The 21,882-nt window shown below is 41.1% G+C and overlaps 1 protein-coding gene across 2 annotated transcripts in view; it reads left to right on the forward strand.

Annotated features, from left to right (window-relative positions):
• Positions 1-1,793: 1,793 nt before the first annotated feature.
• Positions 1,794-21,882, forward strand: part of CTNNAL1 (catenin alpha like 1) — a 58,053-nt gene continuing 37,964 nt past the window's right edge. For both annotated transcript variants that reach the window (XM_082657357.1, XM_082657358.1), the window contains exons 1-2: positions 1,794-1,996; positions 18,805-18,994. In XM_082657357.1, the coding sequence (XP_082513483.1) occupies positions 1,856-1,996; positions 18,805-18,994 (331 nt within the window). In that variant the 5' untranslated portion in view covers positions 1,794-1,855. The remainder of the gene's footprint in view (positions 1,997-18,804; positions 18,995-21,882) is intronic.

Genomic DNA, 21,882 nt, shown 5'->3' on the forward strand with positions numbered 1-21,882 from the left:
AGACTCAAATGAAAAGAAAGTTGAGGGCTTCCCTGGTAGCGCAGTGGTTGAGAGTCCGCCTGCCTGTGCAGGGGACACAGGTTCGTGCCCCGGTCCGGGAAGATCCCACATGCCGCGGAGCGGCTGGGCCCGTGAGCCATGGCCGCTGAGCCTGCGCGTCCGGAGCCTGTGCTCTGCAAACGGGGGAGGCCACAACAGTGAGAGGCCCGCGTACCGCAAAAAAACAACAAAAAAAATCCCACACCTCTTTAGGGGGCTTCCCTGGTGGCGCAGTGGTTGAGAGTACGCCTGCCGATGCAGGGCACGCGGGTTTGTGTCCCAGTCCGGGAAGATCCCACATGCCGCGGAGCAGCTGGGCCCGTGAGCCATGGCCGCTGAGCCCGCGCGTCCGGACCCTGTGCTCCGCAACGGGAGAGGCCACAGCAGTGAGAGGCCCGTGTACCTCAAAACGACAACAACAACAACAAAAAAAACAAAAATGAAAAGAAAGTTGGATAAAAGAACCACATGTTTTGCATGAACAAAACAAACCTAAGGTATGGCTATCTTCAATAGCAAAGATAATCTATGCAGCAGTAGCAGATGGAGCTGAACCCCAAATGGAGGTATTTTAAAACACATCTCAACAGTGCTTGGGAAAGAGCTTTCTGACACCTCGAGCTGGTGTGGTATTCAGCTCATCAATCTGACGTTATAGATGGAGAAAATGATCCTGGCAAAGGTGTAAGGGGTGGGCTAGCCAGCCTCAGATTCAGATTGTTTTCTACTCTTGATAGTTTCTTATTGGCAAATATGCTAGTTCACAAATTATTTCTTCATGCTTCTCAGTCTGTTGCGTAAGCCTAGGACCCTTTCACAGGGTGTGTGCTTCTGTCAGCCTCCCCTGGGTTTGCTTCTGGAAACTTTAGGGTCACAGGTGTCCAGTTCTCCCATCTCCATCACACAGGGGCTCCTTGATTCTTAGCCTTACCCTTAAGTGAGTTTAGTCAGAGTTACACACTACTGATCTTCAGTTACTGAACAGCTGTTGAGAAACTGCTCTGCGCTAGGCATGAGGGCAAAAGTAGTTTTAAAAAGTAATAGTGTTGAGCAGAGGTGAAGTTTTTCCATATGTTCTATTTAATTTCCTTTTGAAGAGTAATTCTGAACAGTAGCCTGAAGATACCCAAATCAGTGTTTTCTTGCCGGGTACCCAGATACTCCTTAAATGATTGCATTATCAAAAGTTTCATCTTCAGTCCAGCTGAAATTGTGAGAAAGATACGGTTAGGAAAAGAGCAGGGTGGAAGGGGGAAATGGGACCTTCTCGAGAAGCTCCAGAAAGACTATAACCTGTAGAATTCCCGTCTTACGGTAAAAGCCCTTCCCTATAGGCTTGACTCTGGTCCCGGTCTACCAGTTAGTTTCAATCCCAGCGCAGCTTCCAGTAATCGCGGGGAAATCGGAGTTAGGACGAGCCACTACTGGGGAGCATGGGAAGCTTCGCTGGGCATGGATGTCTTTGCCCTGGTAAGAGGCCACGTGGCCGTGGAACGCCCTCAGGTATCTTGTTTCTCTGTTCTAGAGGGGGCGAGACGTGTGCGGAACCCACTAAGGAATGATCTGAGACAGACAGGATGGGGATCGGGGACAGAGGACAGAAGGGGCGGGGCCAGGGTTAGGGGGTGGGGCTGCAGGGCGGACTCCAGACTGGGGCGCCTGGAGGCGGAGAGTGGGCGGGCCCGTGCTGGGGGCGGGCCCGGCGGGGTGGTGCCTCGGGCGGCGCGGGTGCATCGCAGCTGCGGAGCGCAAGCAGGCTGGCGGGTGGCGGGTCCGCAGCGGCACGGCGTCCGGGCTCCGCGACGGGCTGAGGGCCATGGCCGCCTCTCCGGGCCCGGCCGGCGGTGCCGCCGCCGGGGCAGTGCACGGCTCCGGCCCGTTTGGCCTCGCCTTCGACTCCGGACTCGAGATCAAAACTCGCTCAGTGGAGCAGACGCTGCTCCCGCTGGTTTCTCAGGTAAAGCGGCGCGCGCGCGCGGCCCCTGCGTCTCCCTCCGGCCGCGGCCCGCGATGGCGGCGGTCGCTCTCGCGGCAGGGGCCGGGCTGGGCGGGAGGCAGCCGCTGCCCCACATTCCGCGCCAGGACTCCGGCGTCAGTGTCGGACCGCCTGTCTGGGGCTTGAGGACTGGCCTTGGTTGAGGCGGCGGGAGTAGAGACCATCCGAAATCCGGCTGCGGGGCCAAGTGGGCTGAGCAGCAGCGGAGGCTGCGGGGCGGGGAGCCCCGTGCGGACCTGAGTGCCGGCCACAGGTGCGCCGCCCTGCCTCCCCACAGGATCCTCCTCGGGGCTGCAGCACCGGTGGCCCCCGGCTCCCCGAGGCCAGCTCCCCGGGGGCAGAGGGGACCCCCGCGGGGGCTACGCTGGAGCTTAGGGGCCCTCCTCGCTGCCGCTCTTTAACCCACTGCCCGCACACCTTTGCACCTCCAGTCCAAACCCGGACCGTGGCCAGTCTGGCTGGGGCGTTGCTGCCGGCCTCCAAGTCCAGCGTGCTCTCCTCTCCCCTAGGCCTTTGTCCCTTTCCCCGGAGTGTGAGTCGGCTCGCCAGTCGCCCGTTCACCCCGGGCCACCCGGCCCCTTCACCTTAACCTGTCTGCTCACTTCAGCTGGCTTTTGTCCGGCCTCGGAAGGGTGAAGTGAAGGACCGTCTGATAGTTAATTCGGGTACACATCTTTTTGCCAAATCCCATTTGGGAATGTATGCTTTATTGAATTTATTGGTCCCAACAGAAGTCTGGAATCAGCTAATTGATGCGCATAGCTTTAGAGAAGTTTTTGTTACTGTGAGCCGAGTTTACGCAGCCTCCGGGCTGGAATTCCTCACCTAGATCTGTTGTGATGTGCTAAGCACTGTGGGAAGTGAAGAATTCTGTGCCTTCAGGAGCTCGTTGCAGGTGTGACTCACAACAAGACTGTTAACATCTTGATGCTTCACGTTAGCATTGCCAAGATTTTACAGGTAGAAGGAATCTTAAAGGTTATCTGATGCTAAATTTAAAAATTCTTACAGCATCCTTCACACCTGGTCACCAGTCCCCTGCTTAAACATGCTCAGTGATGGGGAGCCTGTAGCTATTGCATAGAATTTCCAATGCTATCTGTTCTCCATCCCAGCCCTGCAGATATTTGAAAACAGCAGTGGTACATGTCCCTAGATTCCTGTTATGCTGATTAAATAAACAGCCCCATTTTCTTCACCTGTGCTCATTTTAGCCTGGCTAACAGAACAGTGAATGAATAACCTTGACACTCCCCATCCTCCTTCCCTTCCAGGTCTGAAAGAAGCACTGACAGGTGGGATGAGTTGAGGATTAGTTAGTGATGTCTGCACTGCCCCTCCCACAAAAGAATACCACTACCACCACCAACACAACCACAACACAAAATGAAAAATACTGGAGTAGTTTTAAGAGAGAGAGTTAAGAGAGTGGTATTTTATCCATTTTTCTTTTTTTTAACAATCCAGATATAATGCTTACTATGCGCTAGGCCGTGTTCTAAGCACTTTATACATATTAATTCATTTAATTCTCATAACAATCTTGTGAGGTAGAGATATGTTTATTCTCATTATATGAATGAGGAAACTGAGGAATAATGAGGTTAAGTGACTTGTAGTGGGACTTTCACCTGTAAATGTCGAACTGGAGTTTGAATCCAGGCAGCCTGGTCCCAGAGTCTGTGCTGTTAGCTACACCATATTTGTTCTCCCTAGAGATTAGGGGCGGTGATGAGGTCAGCCAGTAGTAGGTACAGAGAAGAGAGTCCACAGTGGAAAAACAAGCTGGAAGGTTGTTGTAATCTGGAGAAATGGTAACTTTTCACAGTATCACTGCTAAAAATGTATCCTAGAGTTCTGCATTGTGTAATTCTGGGGTAAGAGAGGGTGGAGAGAGTAGGAGAGTGGAGGAGGAAATGTGAATTGGCTGCCGAGAGTTAACTAGAGGTCAATGCCAAAGGGGGAAAATGCCAGCTTTTTTTTTTTTTCTTTTCCTTCCCTGTTAAAGACTCATTCAGGGCCATAGCTGAGGTTCTGCATTCCACACAGTATGTGTCCACAGCTGTATCTTTAGCATTATTATAACTGATATTCCTAATGATTAACTGTACTCAACAACAAAAAAGTTAACTTATGCTTAAAATCAAGACATGTATAAAGCATGGCCAGAACACTCACAAAGCAGTTAAGTGTGAAATACAGCTTAGAATGATTTTTAAGTTTTAGTGAGTGTTAGTGGATTAAAGTGCAGCTCTCTGGAAAACTCATGTCCAGGAGTCTTATTTTCTAAGGATACGGCATTATTATCCAACTCATGTTTTACCACCATATCCACAAGAATAAGTTTAAGCTTTTCAGGCAAGCATTTGTTGTAAGCTTTCTAGTTGCTACTCTGTGGGACTTGTATTCTAGTTGGGAGACGGGGCAGGTACAGAATAGCACATGGCAAGTGTCAGATGAACATCATCCGTAGTAAATGCTCTAAGAGCTCAGAGCAGGTGTGGATGAGTCAGCAACAATGCCATCGAGGAGACAGGGTCTTGAGGTGAACAAGTAGGGCTAGCCTTGTACCACTTAGTCAGTTTTAAGCAGAGTTTCTACTCTGATATCATTTAACCTCTTCTGACTCTCCAGGTAAAAAGTTCTGGGTTCAATGGCCTTATTTTAGGAATGCAGCATCAGTATTAGACAAATATATATATACAATTTTCTGCGTTTACATATTAGAAGAGATCCATGTTCTTAGCAACAGATGCAGAATAGCTTCAGTTAAATTCAACTTCTACTCATGATAAGGAACACATAGTAAACTAGTAATAGAAGAAAACTTCCTTAACCTGATAAAGAGTACCTACAGAAAACCTATAGTTAACATCACAGCAACAAGTCAAATTTAAAATAAACATTTCCGGGGCTTCCCTGGTGGCGCAGTGGTTGAGAGCCCGCCTGTCGATGCAGGGGACACGGGTTCGTGCCCCGGTCTGGGAAGATCCCACATGCCGTGGAGCAGCTGGGCCCGTGAGCCATGGCCGCTGAGCCTGCGCGTCCGGAGCCTGTGCTCTGCAATGGGAGAGGCCACAGCAATGAGAGGCCCGCGTACCGCAAAAAAAAACAAAAACAAACAAACAAAAAAACCCAAAAACATTTCCTTTAAACTAGAAGCGAGAGGAGGGATATCTGCTCTCATAGCTTCTATTCAATTGTACTGTAAATCGTAACCAGTGGAACAAGACAAGAAGCGAAAGGTATAAAGGTAGGAAAGGAAAAATCAAAATATAATTATCTACATAGAAAACTGGAGTCTACAAATAAATTATAAAAGTTAGGAAGTTTAGTAAGTTCATTGAATGTAGGCTTCTAAAGTCAACTGCTTTTCTTTCTACATTAATAACAGAAAAGTCGTCCTAAAACATGATACCAGTTAGAATAAAACTGACAGCAAAATATGTGTATATATGTGTATAACAAAAGAGAGGCCAAACTTCATGAAGAAAATTTAAAAATTTTATGGAAAGCCAAAGTAGAGCTAAATAAATGGGAGAAAAGTACCATGCTCCTGGCTAGATTGACTTGATATTATTTACATATCAATTTCCCCTATTGATATGTAAATTTAATGCAATTCCAATGAAAATTTCAACAGGATTTTTTTTAGTAGAATTTGATAAAAGTAATTCTAAAATTTGTATGAAAGAGCAAATAGCCAAGAATAGCCAGAAGAGAAACAAGGTGGGTGGACTTGCTCTACCAGATTTCAAGTCTTATTATAAAGCTAGAGTGATTAAGACAATGTGGGTCTAAGAACAGAGATGGACAAATAGACTAGTGAAACAGAATAGAGAATCTAGAAACAGATCCACACGTATACAGAAACTTGATAATTCACAGAATTGGCACTGCTCGTCAGTGGGGAAAGGAAGAACTTTTTAAAAAATGGGAACAATTGGTTATCTGAATAGAAACACATGATATTGAATCCCAATTCCAAATGGATTAAAAATATCAATATGAAAGGAAAAAACTTAAAACACTTTTAGGGAAAAAAATTGGTCAATATCTTCACCACCTCACGGTGGGAAAAGATTTCTTAATACACTGAAAGTATAAACCCTAAGCAAAAATTAATACATTTGCTCCATTAAAATGGAGAATTGGACTTCCCTGTTGGCACAGTGGTTAAGAATCTGCCTGCCAATGCAGGGGACACGGGTTTGAGCCCTGATCTGGGAAGATCCCACATGCTGCGGACCACCTAAACCCATGCGCCACAACAAGAGAAGCCACCACAATGAGAAGCCCGCACACTGCAGCAAAAACCCAATGCAACCAAAAGTAAAAATATAATAAATAAAAAAAAGAAAGGAGAATCTTTGTTCATCAGAGTTGAAAGGATAAGCCTTAAAGTGGGAGAATATGATTGCAACACAAATAACCAACAAATGATTGGTAGCACCCAGGATAAATAAAGGACTCCAATGAATCAAAAATAAGATTACCCATTAAAAATTGGTAAAATGAATACTCATCTTGTAGAAGAGGAAACAGATGTCTAAAAGATATGTGAAAAGATGCTCAACTTTATTAGAAGTCAGTGAAGTATAAGTTAAAGCTGCAGTGAGTACAAGTGTTGGTGAGGAATGTGGAGTTGATGGAAATGTCAATAGTACAACAATTTTGGAAACCAGTTTGATGTAATAAAGTTCAAGGTGGGTATTACCTAAGGCCCAGGAATTTCACTGTTAAATCCATACCCCTAGAGAAAATCCTGCACGTGTATTAGAGACATAGATTGGAATGTTGATAGTCTTTTTACTTCTAATGGCTCCAAACTGGAAACTACCCAAACATCTTTTAGCAGTAGGATGTTTAAATAAAATGTGCTAAGTTCATACGAGATACTATGCAGCAGTGAAATGAATAAACCATAGCTATAATTATCAATATGGATGAATCTCAAAAGCATAATGTTAAGGAAAAAAAATTAAAGGTTCAAAACAGGCAAAACAAAACCATACATCATTTAAGGATATAACATGTGCACTAGTTATAATAAGGGAATGATGAGCACAAAATCAGAGCAGTGGTTTCCTCTGGGGCGGGGGATGAGGGGGTGATGTAGAAAGGGAGGGGCCCCCAGGGCGCATGGGTTGTCAGAGGTGCTGCTAATGTTTTCTTAAGCTTGGTGGTAGGTTTGTTCTGTCTTCCTTTCATTTCTTTAAATGGTATACATACCTGTTCTATACACTCATTTGTTGTATATTTCCTAATTCAGATGATTTTTTAAAAGCCCTGGGCTAAGTCACAAGCACATTTTCTACAGAGCAACTCCCCACCTTCTTTAATAATCACTTTATTCTTCCTGTCAAAATTCCCACTCCCAGTCTTACAATGCTTTTATCCAAGGAAGGGAAGAGGGATATCTGCCACACAGCTCCACCCTGGTGTGGAATGTTATTCTACCACCCACTAGTCTTTTCCTGTCTGTGATAGATTTACTTCACTCACTGTAATACAGACCCTTTAATTAATCTCCAGGGTAGCTCCCCTGTCTTCCCATTTCTCTCTGCATTGTCCTGGAAGCTTCTTAGGATCTTTGTCTCACTAAGTTGGAGATGAATACATATGGGACTCTGCTGATTTGTGTATGTGAATATATGTGTTTTTAATTGCAAAGGAAAAACACATAAATAGTGTATAAAGAGAGTGAAAGTGCCCTTTTTCCTGCTTTTAAAGACCCCTCATGATTTGGTGTGTTTTCTTCTATACTGGTTGTGATAGCTGATTAGCTGATTTTTCTATCTAATAATTTTGAGAATTTACTAATGAGTTAAGCCCCGGGATGAACTTCTCTCTCCTGGGCTGACTCCCTTGTTTTTCAGGTCCCAGGGAATTAAATAAAGCTTTGTTCTTTTATCTGGCCTACCATTTTTTTTTTTTTCTCCCTGGGTCTTCACTTGCTTTCTTATCTTCCCACAAAATAAGTAAACTAAGATAATCCATTTCAATCAAGAGATTACTGTCAGTTATTCTAGAAAATAAGAATAACATCACAAACAAGAGGAAAGAACAGAGATTCTAGAAATGTGAAAAGGGCAATATCTAATCATTATGTAATGCTTACTAAATACCAGACACTGTTCTAAGTACTTTATTTACATATACTAATTTATTCTCCACAATGACCTTATGAGATGGGTACTATTATTACCCCTGTTTTTACAGATGAGAACACTGAGTCACAGAAAGGTTAGATAACTTGCTATATAATCATATGACAGAGCCAGAACTCAAACCCAGGCAGAGTGACGCCAGAATTCATGCTCTTAACTGCTAGGCTATACTTTGTTGGCGATGAGAACTTCTTGACACCCTTTGTTAGAAGGTATCAAGCAGGTCTGGGTTCTTACTCTTTTATTCCACAGGAGAGTTCTTCAATATATCAGATCCTCTTTCTTCCCCATGGGATACCTTCTCTGCCCTCTTTTCCAGTTCATTCAGACATTCTCTACACTCTGGTGTTAGGGCAACTCTAGGTTGTGACTCCCAATTTAATATGCCTCCTATTTTTGCAGAATAATAGCTAAAATTTTATTTGGCACATTCAAGGCAATTTTACCAGCTGTCAGTCTCCTGATTTTTTTTTTAACGTCTTTATTGGAGTATAATTGCTTTACAATGTTGTGTTAGTTTCTGCTGTATAACAGAGTGAATCAGCTATATGCATACATATATACCCATATCCCCTCCCTCTTGCATCTCCCCCCCACCCTCCCTATCCCACCCCTCTAGGTGGTCACAAAGCACCGAGCTGATCTCCCTGTGCTATGCCGCTGCTTCCCACTAGCTGTCTGTTTTACATTTGGTAGTGTATGTAAGTCAGTGCCACTCTCTCACTTCATCCCAGCTTACCCTTCCCCCTCCCCATATCCTCAAGTCCATTCTCTATGTCTGTGCCTTTATTCCTGTCCTGCCCCTAGGTTCATCAGAACCATTTTTTTTTTAAGATTCCATATATATGTGTTAGCATATGGTATTTGTTTTTCTCTTTCTGACTTACTTCACTCTGTATGACAGACTCTGGGTCCATCCAACTCACTACAAATAACTCAGTTTCATTTTTTTTATGGCTGAGTAATATTCCATTGTATATATGTGTCACATCTTCTTTATCCATTCATCTGTTGATGGGCACTTAGGTTGCTTCCATGTCCTGGCTATTGTAAATAGAGCTGCAATGAACATTGTGGTACATGACTCTTTTTGAATTATGGTTTTCTCAGGGTATATGCACAGTAGTGGGATTGCTGGGTCATATGATAGTTCTATTTTTAGTTTTTTAAGGAAACTCCATACCGTTCTCCATAGTGGCTGTATCAATTTACCTTCCCACCAACAGTGCAAGGGAGTTCCCTTTTCTCCACACCCTCTCCAGCATTTATTGTTTCTAGATTTTTTGATGATGGCCATTCTGACCTGTGTGAGATGATATCTCATTGTAGTTTTGATTTGCATTTCTCTAATGATTAGTGATGTTGAGCATTCTTTCATGTGTTTGTTGGCAATCTGTATTATCTTCTTTGGAGAAATATCTATTAAGGTCTTCTGCCCATTTTTGGATTGGGTTGTTTGTTTTTTTGTTATTGAGCTGCATGAGCTGCTTGTAAATTTTGGAGGTTAATCCTTTGTCAGTTGCTTCATTTGCAAATATTTTCTCCTATTCTGAGGGTTGTCTTTTGGTCTTGTTTATGGTTTCCTTTGCTGTGCAAAAGCTTTTAAGTTTCATTAGGCCCCATTTGTTTATTTTTATTTCCATTTCTCTAGGAGGTGAGTCAAACTGGATCTTGCTGTGATTTATGTCATAGAGTGTTCTGCCTATGTTTTGCTCTAGGAGTTTGATAGTGTCTGGCCTTACATTTAGGTCTTTAATCCATTTTGAGTTTATTTTTGTGTATGGTGTTAGGAAGTGTTCTAATTTCATTCTTTTACATGTAGCTGTCCAGTTTTCCCAGCACCACTTACTGAAGAGTCTGTCTTTTCTCCATTGTATATTCTTACCTCCTTAATCAAAGATAAGGTGACCATATGTGCCTGGGTTTATCTCTGGGTTTTCTATCCTGTTCCATTGATCTATATTTCTGTTTTTGTGCCAGTACTATACTGTCTTGATTACTGTAGCTTTGTAGTATATCTGAATTCCTCTGGCTCCGTTTTTCTTTCTCAAGATTGCTTTGGCGGGGCTTCCCTGGTGGCGCAGTGGTTGAGAGTCCACCTGCCGATGCAGGGGACACAGGTTCGTGCCCTGGTCCAGGAGGATCCCACCGCGGCTGGGCCTGTGAGCCATGGCTGCTGAGCCTGTGCGTCCGGAGCCTGTGCTCCACAACGGGAGAGGCCACAACAGTGAGAGGCCCGCGTACCGCAAAAACGATTGCTTTGGCTATTCGGGGTCTTTTGTGTTTCCATACCAATTGTGCAATTTTTTGTTCTAGTTCTGTGAAAAATGCCATTGGTAGTTTGATGGGGATTGCATTGAATCTGTAGATTGCTTTGGGTAATATGGTCATTTTCACTATGTTGATTCTTCCAATCCAAGAACATGGTATATCTCTCCATCTGTTTGTATCATCTTTAACTTCTTTCATCAATGTCTTATAGTTTTCTCCATCTCCCTCTGCTATATTTTGGAAGAGTTTTAGAAGGATAGGTGTTAGCTCTTCTGTAAATGTTTGATAGAATTTGCCTGTGAAGCCCTCTCGTCTTGGGCTTTTGTTTGTAGGAAGATTTTTAATCACAGTTTCAATTTCAGTGCTTGTGATTGGTCTGTTTATATTTTCTATTTCTTCCTGGTTCAGTCTCGGAAGGTTGTGTTTTTCTAAGAATTTGTCCATTTTTTCCAGGTTGTCCATTTTATTGGCATATAGTTGCTTGTAGTAGTCTCTCATGATCCTTTGTATTTCTGTAGTGTCAGTTGTTACTTCTTCTTTCTCATTTCTAATTCTGTTGATTTGATTCTTCTCCCTTTTTTTCTTGATTAGTCTTGCTAATGGTCTATCAATCTTGTTTATCTTCTCAAAGAACCAGCTTTTAGTTTTATTGATATTTGCTATTGTTTCTTTCATTTCTTTTTCACTTATTTCTGATATGATCTTTATGATTTCTTTCCTTCTGCTAACTTTGGGGTTTTTTTTTTGTTCTTCTTTATCTAATGCTTTAGGTGTAAGATTAGGTTGTTTATTTGAGATGTTTCTTGTTTCTTGAGGTAGGATTGTACTTCCCGCTTAGAACTGCTTTTGCTGTGTCCCATAGGTTTTGGGTTGTTGTGTTTTCGTTGTCATTTGTTTCTAGGTATTTTTTGATTTCCTCTTTGATTTCTTCAGTGATCTCTTGGTTATTTAGTAGCCTATTGTTTAGCCTTCATGTATTTGTATTTTCTACAGATTTTTTCCTGTAATTGATACCTAGTCTCATAGCGTTGTGGTCAGAAAAGATACTTAATATGATTTCAGTTTTCTTAAATTTACCAAGGCTTGATTTGTGACCCAAGATATGGTCTATCCTGGAGAATGTTCCATGAGCACTTCAGAAGAAAATATATTCTGTTTCTTTTGGTTGGAATGTCCTATAAATATCAATTGAGTCCATCTTGTTTAATGTGCCATTTAAGCTTGTGTTTCCTTATTTATTTTCATTTTGGATGATCTGGCCATTGGTGAAAGTGGAGTGTTAAAGTCCCCTACTTTTGTTGTGTTACTGTCAATTTCCCCTTTTATGGCTGTTAGCATTTGCCTTATGTATTGAGGTACTCCTGTGTTGGGTGCATAAATATTTACAATTGTTTTATCTTCTTCTTGGATTGATCCCTTGATCATTATGTAGTGTCCTTCTTTGTCTCTTGTAATAGTCTTTATATTAAAGTCTATTTTGTCTGATATGAGAATTGCTATTCCAACTTTCTTTCGATTTCCATTTGCATGGAATATCTTTTTCCATCCCCTCACTTTCAGTCTGTATGTGTCCCTAGGTCTGAAGTGGGTCTCTTGTAAACAGCATATGTACGGGTCTTGTTTTTGTATCCATTCAGCCAGTCTGTGTCTTTTGGTTGGAGCATTTAATCCATTTACATTTAAGGTAATTATTGATATGTATGTTCCTGTTACCATTTTCTTAATTGTTTCAGGTTTGCTTTTGTAGGTCTTTTCCTTCTCTTGTGTTTCCTGGCTAGAGAAGTTCCTTTAGCATTTGTTGTAAAGCTGGTTTGGTGTTACTGAATTCTCTTAACTTTTGCTTGTCTGTAAAGGTTTTAATTTCTCGATCGAATCTGAATGAGATCCTTGCTGGGTAGAGTAATCTTGGTTGTAGGTTTTTCCCTTTCATCACTTTAAATATGTCCTGTCATCCCTTCTGGTTTACAGAGTTTATGCTGAAAAATCAACTGATAACCTTATGGGGATTCCCTTGTATGTTATTTGTTGCTTTTCCCTTGCTGCTTTTGATATTTTTTCTTTGTATTTAATTTTTGATAGTTTGATTAATATGTGTCTTGGTGTGTTTCTCTGTGCATTTATTCTGTATTGGACTCCCTGTGCTTCCTGGACTTGATTGACTATTTCCTTTCCCATGTTAGGGAAGTTTTTGACTATAATCTCTTCCGATATTTTCTCAGACCCTTTCTATTTCTCTTCTTCTTCTTCTTTTTTTGCGGTATGCGGGCCTCTCACTGTTGTGGCCTCACCCATTGCAGAGCACAGGCTCTGGACGCGCAGACTCAGCGGCCATGGCTCACGAGCCTAGCCGCTCCGCGGCATGTGGGATCTTCCCGGACCAGTGCACGAACTCGCATCCCCTGCATCGGCAGACGGACTCTCAACCACTGTGCCACCAGGGAAGCCCTCTCTTCTTCTTCTGGGACCCCTATAATTCTAATGTTGGTACATTTAATATTGTCTCAAATGTCTCTGAGACTGTCCTCAATTCTTTTCATTCTTTTTCTTTATTCTGCTCCCTGGCAGTTATTTCCACCATTTTATCTTCCAGCTCACTTATCTGTTCTTCTGCCCTAGTTATTCTGCTATTTATTCCTTCTAGAATATTTTTAATTTCAGTAATTGTGTTGTTCATCATTGTTTGCTCTTTAGTTCTTTTAGATACTTGTTAAATGTTTCTTGTATTTTCTCCATTCTGTTTCCAAGATTTTGGATCATCTTTACTATCATTACTCTGAATTCTTTTTCCGGTAGGTTCCCTATTTCGTCTTCATTTATTTGGTCTCGTAGGTTTTTACCTTGCTCCTTTGTCTGTAACATATTTTTTTTGTCATTTCTTTTCTTTCTTTTTTTTTTTTTTTGATGGGTGGTGCTGTGTTCCTGTCTTACTGGTTGTTTGGCCTGAGACATCCAGCACTGGAGTTTGCAGGCAGTTAGATTGAGCTGGGTCTTGGTGCTGAGATGAGGACCTTTGGGAGGCTTCACTCCGATTGACATTCCCTGGGCTCTGAGGTTCTCTGTTAGTCCAGCGGTTTGGACTTGGAGCCCCCGCCATAGGAGCTTGGGCCCAACCTCCGGCCTGGGAAGTAAGATCCTGCAAGGTTCTCTGCCTATGCCCATGGCCCCTGCAGCTCCTTCAGGCATATGTGGGGAGCAGGCCCCAGCTCTGGGAGCACTCAGCCATGGGACTTGCCACGCCTCCCCTGATTCTTAACGTAATCCTGGGAGGAAAGAGGCTGTGTAGTGACTGAGAGGCAACTTACTGCCTTTGTGACCTTGGGAAAATTCTTAACCTTTTCAAATTTCAGGTTTTTAATCTGTAAGATGAGGGTAGTAACAGTATCTACCTCACAGAGATGTAAGCATTGATTGAATCAGTACATGTAAAGCACATCAGATAGCGTTTGCTGTTGTGCTTAATGTTAAATGTTAACTAGTTTTATTTTTTGCTTGATAAGGAAATGGAAGTTTGGCCTCACTTTTGTTAAACTGTGTTTAAGTATGTCTATGTAGAAAGCAAGACTGAAAAGAACTATGCCAAGTTGCTTACAAGGTAGTGGGATTATGGGTCACTTTTATTTCTTAGGGCTTTCCTATATTACCCCTTTCCGTTTTTAAAAACAATCAACATGTATAACTTTTTGGATCTCCCTTTTAAAAAGTTTGAAAATAATTTTAGGACATATATAGACCTTTTTTTGTGTATAAATTTATTTATTTTATTTATTTATTTTTGGCTGTGTTGGGTCTTCATTGCTGTGTGCGGGCTTTCTCTAGTTGCGGTGAGCAGGGGCTACTCTTCGTTGTGGCATGCGAGCTTTTCATTGTGGTGGCTTCTCTTGTTGCAGAGCACGGGCTCTAGGTGCACGGGCTTCAGTAGTTGTGGCACGTGGGCTCAGTAGTTGTGGCTTGCGGGCTTTAGAGCATAGGCTCAGTTGTTGTGGTCAAGCCGGACCAGGGCTTGAACCTGTGTCCCCTGCATTGGCAGGTGGATTCTTAGCTACTGCGCCACCAGGGAAGTCCCATACATAGACCTTTTAATAAGAAATTTTATAAATTGACTTGGCTTCTCCAAATTCAATTTGAAATGCATACCTGTATTTGGACTGAATATTTTGCAGAGTGCTTTGAGTAAAAGGAAGATAGCCACACCTAATTATGCACTGGGGAGGATGCTTGTAGTGAAAGCAAAATGTGTGTTTCAGAACTGAACAATAGTTGGTATTTTAGCCTAATTGCAGGATCTTTTCTTTACAATTGAAAAGTCTAAACTTTATAAAGGATTTAATAAAAACAACTTAAACTTCTTTTCTCCAGAGTTTCTTCCAACATGGTTGTTTGGAACAGTCAGTGGTGGTCAAGTTCTCTGTTCTCCAGGTGATACTAAGAGTTCCCTAGGATGTATCAGGTGTGGAGAAGGACTAAGCTGGTGCTCATAGTATTCATATTTGTTTCCCTGCTTCCCATAACCCATAGTTATCCTCAAAATTCAACCATAGAAACACTTCTTTGATGGACTACCTAGTAATTTTAGGTAATATTTTATCTTGAAGAAAGTATTTTTCCCTCTAAAAACAAAAACACTCAAAAAACCCAGGAAGATTGAAAAGCTCCACTAAAGGAAAGAGTATGGGGTGGACTTTGGTGTCAGATAAACCTGGGTTCAAATTCTAAACTAGGCCGCTTCTTAGCTGTGTAAGCCAAGTACTTAATTTCACTCAGCCTCCGTTTTCTTATCTTGAATAGTATGTAAGGATTAAATAAGAGAGCTAATGATAATATGCCTCTGAGTACTTAAACTGGGTACTATGTTAAATATGATACCACATCATTTTCTTTAATCCTCTTGTCAGTTGAGAAGTCAGAGGCAGGGAAGTCAGGTTGGCTAAGTGGTGAAGAGGCTAGGCTCTTGAGTCAGAGTATCTGGATTTAAATCTTAAATCTCCTACTCTTCTTGATGTCTAATTTCCTTACTCTCCATGCTGTCTAGTTTTCTCATTTCTGAAATGGGGATGATATTAGTACCTATTTCATTGGGATTTTGTGGGGCATTATAATGTAGTACTTAAAAGTGTGGTCTCTGCCAGCGTTATCCTGATACCAAAGCCAGATAAGGACACTATAAGGGAAAAAAACCAAACCAAAACAACAACAGCAAAAAACTATAGGCCAATATCCCTGATGAATACAGATGCAAAAATTATTAACAAAATACTAGCAAACTGAATTCAGTAGCACATTAAATGGATCATACACCATGATCAAGTGGGATTTATCCCTGGGTTGCAAGGATGGTTCAATATACGCAAATCAATAAATGTGATACACCACATTAATAAAATGAAGGAAAAATTATATAATCATCACAATACGTGCAGAAAAAGCATCTGACAAAATTTTAACATTCTTTCATGATTGAGTATATAAAGAATGTACCTCAACATAATAAAGGCCATATATTATAAGCTCACAGCTAACATCATTCTCAACAGTGAAATGTTGAAAGCTTTTTCTCTAATGTCAGGAACAAGACAAGGGTGTCCATTCTCACCACTCCTATTCAATATAGTACTGGAAGTGTTAGCCAGAGCAGTCAGGCAACAAAAAGGCATAAAAGGCATCAAAGTCAGAAAGGAAGAAGTAAAATTATCTCCATTTGCAGATAACATGATCTTATATATAAGGAAATCCTAAAGACTCCACCAAAAAACTGTCAGAACTAATAAACAAATTCCTAAAGTCGCAGGCTAAAAAAATCAACATGCAGAAATTGGTGTTGTGTTTCTATACACTAAAAACAAAGTACCTGAAAAAGAAATAAAATGGTACCATTTACAATAGCATCAAAAATGATAAAATACTTAAGAATAAATTTAACCAAGGAGGTGAAAGATCAGTACATTGAACACTATAAAACTTGGATGAAAGAAATTGAAGAAGACACAAGTAAATGGAAAGATAAGCCATGTTCATAGGTCAGGAGAATTAGTATTAAAATGTCCATACTACCCAAAGCTATCTATAGCTTCAGTGCAATTCCTATCAAAATTGCAATGGCATTTTTAACAGAAATAGAAAAACAATCCTGAAATTTGTATGGAAGCACCAAGACCCCAACTAGCCAAGACATCCTGAGAAACAGGAAAAAAGCTGGAGGCATCACACTTCCTGATTTCAAACTATACTACAAAGCTATAGTAATTAAACAGTAGGGGACCGGCATTAAAATAGACACATGGTCCACTGGAACAAAATCCAGAGCCCATGCATACATAGTAAACTAATATTTGACAAGGGAGCCAAGAATACTCAATGGGTAAAGGATAGCTTCTTCAATAAATGATTTGGGAAAACTGGATAATCCCATGTAAAAGAATGAAATGGGACCCTTATCTTATACCACTCACAAAAATTAACTTGAAATGGATTAAAGACTTAAGTGTAAGACCCAAAGCCATAAAACTCCTAGACAAAAACATAGGGAAAAAATCTCCTTGACATTGGTCTTGGCAATGATTTTGGGATATGACATCAAAAGCACAAGTAACAAAAGCAAAAATGGACAAATTGGACTACATCAGTCTAAAAAGCTTCTGTACAGCAAACAATCTGATTTAAAAATGAGCAGAGGAATTGAATAGACATTTTTCAAAAGACATACAGATGGCCAACAGGTACATGAAAAAATGCTTAAAATCACCAATCACCAGGGAAATTCAAGTCAAAACTACAATGAGATATTACCTCACATCTGTTAAAATTGACTGTCATCAGAAAGATGAGATAAGTGATGGTGGGGATGTGGAGAAAAGAGAATGCTTGTGCACTGTTGGTGGGAATGTAAGTTGGTGCAGCCACTATGGAAAAGAGCATGAAGATTCCTCAAAAAATTTAAAAAATAGAACTACCATATGATCCAGCAATCCCACTTCCTTCATAGAAGGAAGATCAACTAATCTCAGGTAGCTACACAGATACTTTCTATCACATTGTCCTATTTTAATATTTTGCATAGCATTTACATTAATTTTTTTTTAACCTATGTGTGTAATTATTGTGTCTCCCCTCACACCACTAGAATGTAAGATCCATGAGAATATGGGCCTTTTCTTCCTTGTTCATTGCTGTTTCATCATTGCCTAGAATTTTGTTTGACATATGATAGGTGTGCAACAAATATATTTTGTACAATTGGATTATTGTTATTTTGATAGACTGTAAACAGAATAAGGGCAGGATTGTGTTAGTCTTGTTCAGTGATGCATCCTCAGGACCTGGATTCTAGGAAATTTTCAAAATTTGGAAGATAATATTATAGATGAGGAAATTTAGAGAGGTTAAGTACATTTCCCTAGGTCATTTAGTTAGTAATGGCAGAGCCAAGGATCAAACCCAGGCCTTCCTGACTCTAAATTATTAATACCATAACACATAAAGTGCTTGGCACGTAGTTGCCACTCAAAGGGCAAGTCCCTTCCTCTTCTCTTAATTCACTATTCTTGTCTTTGTTAATATATTTATATAAATCATTTCAAAGTTATACACAATGGACATGTACCATTTGGGATTTATATTTTTCATGTAACATTCTTTAAATATTTTCATATGTCACTATAGTTCAGGTACTGATTTTCTAGGACATTTTGAAGATTTGTATTTGTTTCAACCAGCTTAACTTGTCACCTTTTATATTTTATTTCAGGGCCTGGAGTCAAGTGTTAAAGGTCTTGGTATTTCGTTTACTTTGAGTCTGCAACAAAACTGAGAGAAGTATAAAACATAGATTATAGTGGTCCTTCTAAAGTGTAAACAAGTATGGTTCATGTACCATTTTGTACAACCTACACACTGTGCTAGGCAGTGGAGTGGAATGCGCGGTGAAGAAGATGCCGTCTCTGCTCTCGCAGTAGCTCAAGTCACAGTAGAGGAATCTAGACCTGACGTGCTTTGGTTTTATGTGGATTCTTTGAATGTAATGATCCACCTTCTCCTACTTTTCTCCTGTCTTTAAGATTTGTTGAAATGTCTGGAGGGCTTATAGAACTGTGTGCCCTGGATAACTGCCCTCAGGTAAACTTAGAATTGTTATTAATGGAAATGTTGTCCTCAGGAGGGTTGCAAGATGATTTGCTCCTTGTCTTTGGGTTGAAGCATTAAAACTATCAATTAATTTAGTGTATTAGGCTAGTGTAGTATGCTGGGCTTAATTTTCTTGGCCATTGTGATACAGCTTTAAAAAAAAGTATTGAGATAAAATTTAAGCAGGTTGCTTTTATCTTTTATTTTTAGATCACCACACTTATTAATCATAAAGATAATACCAAAAAGTCTGATAAAACTCTGCAAGCAATTCAACGTGTAGGACAAGCCGTAAACTTGGCAGTTGGAAGATTTGTTAAAGTAGGGGAAGCTATAGCCAATGAAAACTGGGACTTGAAAGAAGAAATAAATATTGCCTGTATTGAAGCTAAACAAGCAGGTATGTTAAAGCCTACTTATACGAATTTTCTTGCTTTGGATATCATGAAAAATTATTGTCTTATTTTGAGTAAAGATGTGTACTGTGTTTTAGCCCTTTTATTACTGATGCCTGGGTCATTAAAGCCCTAGATTAGCGTCCAGGAATATTGAATTTCTCTTGGATTAAGTCCTAAATCTGAAACATTGAATTCTTTCACTGGGCAGGGTAGAAGCCCACCATCCTGGCCATCAGCCATTGAATGCAAGAGGTATAGAAGGAACATGAGGCATGGACTCTACTGTCAAGGAGCATATTAGCCTATTTGCCATCACGTAGGAAATGGAAATAAAAATAAGCCTGTTCCTGTCTCTACAGCAGACAAATCTGACTTCAGATTTCCTGATGTCTCACAAGTCTATAACTGGTGGCATAGAAGTTTGAGAGAACCTGGGGAGTTTTGACGGATACAGATAATTCAGCTTTGTTAAAGTGTCATTTATCCACCTATTCTTTAAATAAATATTTACTCAGTGCTGGCCATATGCCAGGCATTCTTCTAGACCAGAGGGATATAGCCACATAGAAATCAGTATATAGTCTGCCCTCGTGGAGCTTGCATTCTAGTGAGGGAGACCATAAACAAATGAATAAATAGATATGTGCATAAGGACAGGTGGCGACAGTTATCATGGAGAAAATGGTAAAGCAGAATAAGGGTTAGGAGACCAAAGGAGGTATATTTTAGGGAGGGCAGGTTTTTCAACTTTGATGCCGTTGACATTTTGGGCTTGATAATTCTTTGTTGGGGGTGCGGGCTGCCCTGAGCATTGTACAGTCCCTAACTTCTACCTATCAGATGCCTGTAAATCCCTTCTTCCCCCATTGTGACAGCCAAAAATGTCTTGACATTGCCAAATGTCCTCTGAGGGATCAAAATGGCCCCCCCCAGTTGAGAACTACTGAAATTGGGGGGTGGAGTCAGGAAATCTCTCTAAGGAAGTAACACTGAAGCAGAGACTGCAGTGAAGTGAGGACCCCAACTATATGAATATCTGGGGGAAGGACATTCCAGGCAAGGAGAAGAGCAAGAACAGGTATGGCTTTCTAGGCAAAGATAGGAACTTTGGGCCGTGTTCTAAGTGTCACAGTGGGGCTAGTGGAAGGTTTTGTGCAGGATGGTGACATAATCTCATTTATATTTTAAAAGGATCCCTGGTGGCTGCTGTAGGGAGAATAGATTTTAGGAGGTATGGGGGTGAAATCAGAGACCAGTTAGGAGGCTGTTGTAGTGGTTCAGGTGATAGACGATGGTGACTTAGACCCAGTGATAGCACTTGAGGTGGTGAAAAGGAGTTGCATTTGGTTATATTGAAAAGGTGGAGCTGGTAGGATTTGCTGATAGTTTGGATGTGGGATGTGATGGGAAGAAGAGTCATGGATAACTCCAAGGTTTGATGGGTAAATGGTGGTACTCTTAATTGAGATGGGCAACCCTGAGAGAGGAGCAGGTATGTTTGGAGGGTCATCATGGGGGGAAGGGAGTGGGTGAGATAAGGCCAAGTAATGTGGAGGAGCCAACCAGGCAATACATGGCCCTAATGTTATATGAATGACTTCAGGTACTATTCTATACTTGATAGATTGAGGAATTTGGGGCCAGCTGAAAGACAATAAATTTGTGTTAGAAATCTTTCTGGTAGTATGGAGGAAATGAACAAATGAGGGTTGATTGAGAGAGAGTTGAGACTAAAGGCAGAGAGATTAATGTGGAAGCTTTTCCAGTAAACCAGGCTAAACCAAGACAGTGTGTTAGGGATATGAAAACCAGAAAGAGTACACTAAATATTCACTGAGATGATTAAATGATAGAACTTGGTTATTGGCTAAAGCAAAGGGAGGATTCTGACTTGACTCTTGGGTTTCTAGCCATCACTAAGATATAGAATAGATTTATGTAGGGAAGGGGGATGGCCTTATTCTATTCATAATTTATGTTTTGCCTACATATTAAAAGAGATTTAAGGGAATTTCCTGGCGATCCAGTGGTTAGGACTCGGTGCTTTCACTGCTGTGGCCCGGGTGCAATCCCTGGTTGGGGAACTAAGATCCTGCAAGCCGTAGGGTGTAGCCAAAAAAAAAAGAGAGAGAGAGAGATGTAAAATAGTTAACAATTAAACACATGTTTAATAAACCCATTAAAATAGGAGATGAAAATAAATATACTAGAAACTTTGGCCAACATTGTTACTCTAATTAAACATGAAATTTATCTTTGTACTTCCTGGAAAGCAAGACAAGAAATGTGGGAAAGAAGGGGTTATATAATTCTCATTGTTTGTTGAAAGGAAACAAACCAGCTTGTCAAGAGGAAAGTGACTTTTTTTCCTGGAACTAAATTGTGTGGGCACTTATACAAGAGACATTATTACATAATGCCGTGGACAATTCAACAGAAAACGTAGAGATGTTTTTCATGTTACTGTTTCTTAAGCAGACCCTTAATTAAAGCAAGAGTAAGGGTTTTTAAAAGAAAGGGCAGCCTGAGTCCTCACCTTATTGGCTTCGTAGCATGTCACCGTGCTCAGTGTAAGGTGAGAAGAGGATGTGTACACCTACCCCAGCTCCAGTAGACTGTGCTGCCCTGCAAGTCCTGTAAGCCTAGGAGCTCCATGCAGGTGTCTTTTGGATGCTGTCTGGTGTCATGGGCTGCTCCTGTTGTCTCTTCTCACGTGAAGTGCTCTTTCCCTTCTTGAGAACTGCCTCTTACGGTCACTCAGATAATATAATGAGAATGGTGCCTCCTGGAGTTGTAGGATATGGAAGCCTTATTTTCTCTTAACATATACAAATTTAAGACTTAAGTCACTCCTGGAATGTTTCTAGCACACTCAGCTTATAGTAGTCAT

The sequence above is a fragment of the Grampus griseus genome (assembly GCF_964374135.1).
Source record: "Grampus griseus genome assembly, chromosome: 6".
NCBI lineage: Eukaryota > Metazoa > Chordata > Mammalia > Artiodactyla > Delphinidae > Grampus > Grampus griseus.